This window comes from Chrysemys picta, chromosome 20 (genome assembly GCF_011386835.1).
Source record: "Chrysemys picta bellii isolate R12L10 chromosome 20, ASM1138683v2, whole genome shotgun sequence".
NCBI lineage: Eukaryota > Metazoa > Chordata > Testudines > Emydidae > Chrysemys > Chrysemys picta.
The window spans coordinates 24,926,566-24,933,696 of NC_088810.1; the positions used below are offsets into that span (position 1 = coordinate 24,926,566).

Sequence of the window (7,131 nt, forward strand, 5' to 3'; positions counted from 1 at the left end):
ACACAGGCACTGACACACAGCTGCTCACCCTGCCAAAGTCACGGGATGCTCACCAGTGTCCTGGGCAAGGAGGGACACAGTCCGCAAGCACCTGCAACGTCCAGGCATGGCAGCCCAGCTCCTCTCTGCCCACCTGGGATTGGGAAGGGAACCCTCCAGCAGCCTAGGCCGGAGTCTGAGCAGCCTTCGCGAGCCCTGGGGCAGCCGCTAGCCCCCTTTCCACAGAGGCAGCCCCAGGAGGTGGAGTTAGGCTGGAGCCAAACTCTCCAGGCCCATCAGCCCAAAGCAACAGCCTCAACCCAGCCCCGGCGGCTGGGCACAGAGCGAGCAGGAAATGCTTTTGAATTCCCTGCCCCCATCTCTGCCATCTGGTTAACGCGCTGGCCCTGCCACAACCCTCCAACAACCAACCCCACCTCCTGGGGCAGGGGGAGACGACAAGCTACTGCCCCTGTTCATGCGGTGACGTCACAGCTCCATGCCGGGGAAGCCGCTGTGACGCCATCACGGAACGAATGGGGCACGGGGGGCAGCCAGGCCCACGCCGAGCAGCAGCAGCCAGTGGGACTGGGAGACTGGGAAACAGCCGGGCAGGAGCCCTTGATCAGCAGCCCCTGGCAGCGGGGCCAGGGAATGTGCAGTAGTGACACCAGGCTCCCAACTTCCATGCAGGGAACCCATCTAGCCACGTTTGTGGCTCTGGGTCTAGCCGCTTTGCAGACAGGGCTGCGGCTCCCAGCCCGGGAGGAAGGTGAGTCAGGCTCCACCTCCCCCACTTTACAGACCGGCTGGGAAACTTGGGAAAGGGGCAGTGAGTCACCCAAGGCTGCACAGGGAGCCGCAGATAGGAACTGAACCCAGGAGTCCTGGAGCTCTGGCAGCAATTAAACATGGCCTGAGCCATCGGTGCCCCCTGCCCTAGGGACATCATCCTCTCTCTGGGCCAGCCTGCACCTGGGGTCATGGGGGACGATTTCCCCGCATCCCAAAGCCCGGGGCCACAGGGTTCCCTGCTGCTCCCCTCTACCCCATGGGGACGGATCTGAGGGTGATACGGGGGGGGGGGGTGGCAATACCTGGGGGCACCCAAGGAGGGCTGTTATGGGTGGCAGTGATTTTCGGCGTAGGCAAGGATTGGGGGAATATCTGGGAGTGTCAGGGGATGGAAGTACAGGGAGTATAAGTGGGGGGCACTGGGGTGGTAGTTGTCCTGGGGGAGCGACTGGAGATGGTGCTGCTGGGCGTGACAGCGGGGAGAGGGGTTGGTGAGTGTGTGAGAGATAGCATGGGTGTTTGTGGGCAATGGGGGGGCGGTGGAGGAGTGATGGGGGCTGGGTGTGTGACAGGGGGCCGAGGGGGGATTGTTGGCGGGCGTTATACTGTGATACTGAGTGGGACTGGGGGGTGCTGGGGGTGGCACTGTATTGGGGGTGACATGGGGGTGTTCAGAGGGGCTGGGGCACTATGGTGTCATATGAGGTAAGCTGGGGGCGCTGTGGGATGACATGGGGGGCCGTGAGGTGACAGAGGGGTGCGGTGATACCAAGGGGGGTGCTGGGGGTGACATGGGGGCTGTTGGGGAGCTGGGGGTCCGTGGGGTGACACAGGGGCATGGGGATACCAAGGGGGGCGTGGGGGTGACACGGGGGCTGTTGGGGGCCTGTGGGGTGACACGGGGGCACGGAGACACCGAGGGGGGTGCTGGGGGGGCTGGGGGGTGACACAGGGGTGCGGGGATACCGAGGGGGGCGCTGGGGGTGACACGGGGGCGCAGGGATACCGACGGGGGCGCTGGGGGGTGACACAGGGGCTCGGGGATATGGAGGGGGGTGCTGTGGGTGACACGGGGGCGCAGGGATACCGAGGGGGGCGCTGGGTGACATGGGGACACCGAGGGGGGCGCTGGGGGGTGACACGGGGGGGTGACACGGGAACACCGAGTGGGGCGCTGGGGGGTGACACGGGGGCGCAGGGATACCGAGGGGGGCGCTGGGGGGGCGCTGTGGGGTGACACGGGGACACTGAGGGGGACACGGGGGGGTGACACGGGGACACCGAGGGGGGCGCTGGGGGGGCTGTGGGGGCGCGGGGGGGGTGACACGGGGACACCGAGGGGGCGCTGGGGGGGCTGTGGGGGCGCTGGGGGGTGACACGGGGACACCGAGGGGGGCGCTGGGGGGTGACACGGGGACACCGAGGGGGGCGCTGGGGAGGCGGGGGGGTGACACGGGGCACGGAGACACCGAGGGGGGCGCTGGGGGGGCTGTGGGGTGACACGGGGGTGTGGGGATACCGAGGGGGGCGCTGGGGGGTGACACAGGGGTGCGGGGACACCGAGGAGGGTGCTGGGGGGGTTGTGGGGTGACACAGGGGGGCGGGGACACCGAGGGCGGCGCTGGGGGGGGCTGTGGAGTGACACAGGGGCGTGGGGATACCGAGGGGGGCGTGGGGATGGCTGGGGGGTGACACGGGGGCTGTTGGGGGCCTGTGGGGTGACACGGGGGCACGGAGACACCGAGGGGGGCGCTGGGGGGGCTGTGGGGTGACACGGGGGTGTGGGGATACCGAGGGGGGCGCTGGGGGGTGACACAGGGGTGCGGGACACCGAGGAGGGTGCTGGGGGGGTTGTGGGGTGACACAGGGGGGCGGGGACACCGAGGGCGGCGCTGGGGGGGGCTGTGGAGTGACACAGGGGCGTGGGGATACCGAGGGGGGCGTGGGGATGGCTGGGGGGTGACACGGGGGCTGTTGGGGGCCTGTGGGGTGACACGGGGGCGCGGGGACACCGAGGGGGCGCTGGGGGCGGGGGCCCGGCGATCCCGGTCCCGCTCCCTGGGGTGTCCGGCCCGGGGAGGTGCCGGGGGCGGGTCCCGGCTGGGCCCGGCCTGGGCGGCCCCAGTCTCGGCTCCCGCCGGCCGCAGCCCAGGATGGAGCCGCCGCTGCCGCTGCTCTCGGGGGCCTGCATCGCCTGCACCCTCGGCATGTTCGCCACGGGCCTGTGAGTGCGGCCGGGCCGGGCCGGGCCCGCTGCGCTTCCGGGTCCGCGGCGGGGGTTGTGGGTTACTAGGGCCTGGGGGGCTGGGCTGGGAAGAGCTATGGGTTACTAGGGCCTGGGGGGCTGAACTGGGCTTCTATGGGTTATTAGGGACTGGGGGCTGGGCTGGGCTGGGCTGCTATGGGTTATTAGGGACTGGGGGGGCTGGGCTGGGAAGAGCTATGGGTTACTAGGGACTGGGGGGCTGGGCTGGGAAGAGCTATGGGTTACTAGGGCCTGGGGGGGCTGGGCTGGGCAGCTATGGGTTACTAGGGCCTGGGGGGCTGGGCTGGGCAGCTATGGGTTACTAGGGCCTGGGGGGGCTGGGCTGGGCAGCTATGGGTTACTAGGGCCTGGGGGGCTGGGCTGGGCTGCTATGGGTTACTAGGGACTGGGGGGGCTGGGCTGGGAAGAGCTATGGGTTACTAGGGCCTGGGGGGGCTGGGCTGGGAAGAGCTATGGGTTACTAGGGACTGGGGGCTGGGCTGGGCAGAGCTATGGGTTACTAGGGACTGGGGGCTGGGCTGGGCAGAGCTATGGGTTACAAGAGGCTGTGGATTACTAGGGCCTGGGGGGGGGGGGGGGGCTGGGCATCGCTGTGGGTTGGCAGCGCAGGTGTCAGCCCCTCTCAGCCCTATGGACACAGAAACTTACCCCTGGGGGCTCCCTCCTTTCCCAGTGGTTACTCTGCCCCCAGCCCTGTGGGGTAGCCGTGACTCGCATGGGCAGCACCTGGCATGGCTGGGCCTCTGCAGTTTGACCAACACCGAGCTGTCATCAGTCAGGAGGTTTTTTAAAAGAGCGACTTCGGGACCATTTCTTTGCTGCCCGGGGCTGGGGGGAGGCGGGTTCTGTTTGCCAGCATTTCTCTGCAGCCGTGAGGGCTGGGAATTTGCGCCTTGCCGGCGCTAGGAAGTTACCCCGGTTTCTCCATCCCACTGCAGCTGGTTCACGCGGCCCTGAGTGTGGACGCAGCACTAGCGGGTGGAGGTATCCCGTCAGGGAGGGGTGAGCTGGCTGGGCAGGAGGCCCCGTCACTCCAGGGGGACTGGCCCGTCCCTGCCCAGGGCTGCACCAGTCACTAGAGCGGTATAAAATCCTAACGCAGCTGGGCGCTGCCCCAGGGCAACGCTGCGTCCAGAGCAGGCCCCACCAGTCCTGTAACCATCTGACATCAAGGCTGAAAAATGGCAAACGGCAGCACTGGTTCTGGGTCACAGCCACTGCGGCTATGCCCTCTCAGACTCGGGGGGTTGGGCCAGGATGGGGGGTTGGGTCCCCTCAGACTTGGGGGGGATGGGAGGCATTTCTCACCTGTCTTATCCCTAGGACTGACCTGCGCCAGATGTTTCAGACACGGAGCGTGGAGAATATCCAGTTCCTGCCCTTCCTTACCACCGATGTAAAGTATGTCCAGCCCCCACTGACATGAGGGGACAGAGGGGGCGCAGGCCGGAGGGTCATGTGGTTGATGGAGTTGGGGCTCAAGTGGAGGGGGGCTTGGACAACAGCTGGGCAGGGCACTTGCTCCAGCGGCTTGTACAGTGGGGGAAGCACATGCTCTGGGAGGTTCACCTGCGGGGACGTGGTCCGGTGCTGGAGGGGCTCCCCACCCCACAGGCAGCAGCGCCGGTGACCCCCCAGCCTGGTCTCCCCTTGCAGCAACCTCAGTTGGCTGAGCTACGGGTGCCTGAAGCAGGACTGGACGCTGATCACCGTGAACACCATCGGGGCGGCGCTGCAGACCCTTTACATCCTGGTGTACTTCTACTTCAGCCCCGAGAAGGTGGGTGGAGAGCAAGTCCATCCCGCCTGCCAGGCTCGCCAGGGGAGGGCTCCCAGGGGCTGGCATGGGTGGGAGGTGCCTGGGGAACGGGCGGGCTCGGAGGGATGCCTGTGAAAGGGAGGAGTTGGCATGGGGGGGAGGTGCCGGGGGCAGGGTCCGGCAGTGGCATTTCTTGGGAGGGGGTTTCCTGTTCCTTCGTGTGATTGGCCCTGACTGCCCTCTTCCCTCCCGCAGCGCCGGGTTCTGCTGCAGAGCGTGGCCCTGCTGGGGGTGCTGATCCTCGGCTACTGTTACTTCAACCTCCTGATCCCCGACGTGGCCGTGCGCCTGGCCCGCCTGGGGCTCTTCTGCAGCGTCTTCACCATCAGCATGTACCTCTCGCCCCTGGCTGACCTGGTGCGTGCGGCTCCCTCGGGGGGAGCCTGCCTGCTGGGGCGCTGGCCTGGGGCATGGGCTGCCTCACTGGGGAGCGTTCTGCTGGTTTGGGGCAGAGTAGCACATGCCGGGGCCTTGGGGTGGGGAGCCCAGAGGAGATCCCGGTGGGTCGCTCAGCTCTGGTTCGTCCTTGACCCCACGGCCTCGCAGGAGACAGCTCTTACTCCGGGAGGGGCTCTGGCTGGGGTCTGCAGGAAGCTCCCCAGTGCCTGAGCTTAGCCCCTTCTCTGTCCCCTGCAGGCCAAGATCATCCGGACCAGGTCGACCCGGTGCCTGTCCTTCCCGCTGACCGTGGCCACCTTCCTGGCTTCAGCCAGCTGGACGCTGTACGGCTTCCAGCTCAGCGACCTCTACATCATGGTGAGTGCGGTGGGGCGGTGTGGGGGGGCTGCCCTGGGAATCCTGGGGGGTGGGCCCAGACCCCCAGCGAGCACGGGGCGCTGTTCCCGAGCCGTCCCGCAGAGCCCCCTGCGCTGCCGCGTGACCCGCGCTCAGGGCGATGGACACGGATGGTAATTCATTGGCTGGCAGGCAGCCGATCCAGCTTCCCCGTGACGCGTGGCTGATGGAGCAGCTTGGGGGCAGGAGGGGGCATGGGGGACAGTAAAACTGCTGCAAGATTTATAGCTCTCCTCTCTCTGTGCCCCCCTCCCCCCCGTTCCCTTCCCACTCAGGTCCCTAACATCCCCGGGATAGTCACCAGCATCCTGCGGTTCTGGTTATTCTGGCAGTTCCCTCCGGACCAGGACAAGCTCTACAAGCCCCTGCAGGCCTGAGACCTGGAACCTGCGTCTCCGCCGTCCTGGGGCAGGAAGGAGCCGCACTGAGCCCTGGTGGGGGGGGGAAGCCAGTGGCAGGTGCAGACCCAGCTCCTCGGCCCAAGGGCCAAATGATTTCCCCCCCCATGTTCACTGACCAATGAAGGGAGGAGCTAATGCTCACACTGTGATTCTACCGCCCTTGCCCTGCCCTGTTGGAGGCCCCTGCCTGCCGCCCCTTAGGCCTGCCTTAGCCAAAGAGCCTACACGGGTACTGCCCCCTGCCTGGGGCTCCGCTGCTCCTGGGGGGGCTCTGAGGGGTCACGCTGCCTTCCCAGCTGCCCTTTGCCGCAAGGGATGGCTCCCCCCCCCCGCCCAGCTCTCCTCTACCTCCAGCCATTCTCGTTTTTCATTAGTTTGCTTGATTGGGAATAGTGCCTTTGACACTGCAGCAGTGCCCCAGCCTCCCCCATGCCCCTGGCCAGCTCTGGGGTGGGGACTCTCTTCCTCCCTGCTGTGCTCAGCCATGCCAGGGGGGCTGTGGTGGGAGCCAAGTGTGGAGCTGGGGGGCTGCCCTCTTCTCTGTTGGGTGCCTTGGTTTGTATTGCTGTTTTGTATGAGCATAAGTGCCTTTTAATAAATCAAAGCCAGAGTGTGGTGCCTGTTTCCTCAGCTCTGGGCACTCCCAGGCACGGAGAGCAGGACGGGGCTGTGGAGGGCCTGCACCCCCTGGTGCCCCCCAAAACTTGGTGGGTACACGTGAGGATACAACCAACAGCCCAGATGCACTCAACCCCCCAGCTCTGGTGCTGTTACTGGGAACTGGGGGCCCCTCCCAGCTCAGTTTGAGGCAGAGGAGAAAGAGTGAGAGGGGGGGCTACCCTATGGCCTGACCCTGCAAGCCCCCCCACCCCCCAAGTCAATGGGTGCCCTGTCCTGGGAAGCCCTGGAGGGTCACATGGGACATTGCGTCCAAACACATGGGTGCCTGGGAAACAGCCTGCTGCTACTTGGGCCGAAGAGACAGCCCCGTTTGGATCAACCTGCTCCAAAGAGCAGCTCCCCCTCCCCTCAGGCCTGCGCTGACGGGGCTGTTCTGATCCTGGCCGTGCCCCCAG

General features: G+C 66.7%; 1 protein-coding gene across 3 annotated transcripts; it reads left to right on the top strand.

Annotated features, from left to right (window-relative positions):
• Positions 1 to 2,828: 2,828 nt before the first annotated feature.
• Positions 2,829 to 6,666, top strand: SLC50A1 (solute carrier family 50 member 1). Of its 3 annotated transcripts, none has more exons than XM_065573640.1 (6): positions 2,829 to 2,998; positions 4,364 to 4,441; positions 4,697 to 4,820; positions 5,055 to 5,216; positions 5,496 to 5,615; positions 5,930 to 6,666. In XM_065573640.1, exons 1-6 carry the CDS (start codon positions 2,928 to 2,930, stop codon positions 6,029 to 6,031), a joined length of 657 nt encoding a protein of 218 aa, XP_065429712.1. In that variant the 5' UTR covers positions 2,829 to 2,927; the 3' UTR covers positions 6,032 to 6,666. The 3 variants fall into 3 exon arrangements, with proteins under 3 accessions (XP_065429712.1, XP_065429713.1, XP_005280706.2); XM_065573641.1 differs by lacking the exon at positions 2,829 to 2,998 and adding an exon at positions 3,021 to 3,039; XM_005280649.5 differs by lacking the exon at positions 2,829 to 2,998 and adding an exon at positions 3,606 to 3,822.
• The last annotated feature ends 465 nt before the right edge of the window (positions 6,667 to 7,131 follow it).

Bases quoted from the DNA above. Each gene is read 5' to 3' on its own strand.
- SLC50A1 (XM_005280649.5), top strand. From the start codon at position 3,671: ATGGACACAGAAACTTACCCCTGGGGGCTCCCTCCTTTCCCAGTGGTT. The intron at 3,823-4,363 runs GTTTTTTAAAAG...TCTTATCCCTAG, and splicing joins GAGCTGTCATCAGTCAGGAG to GACTGACCTGCGCCAGATGT. The intron at 4,442-4,696 runs GTATGTCCAGCC...CTCCCCTTGCAG, and splicing joins TTCCTTACCACCGATGTAAA to CAACCTCAGTTGGCTGAGCT.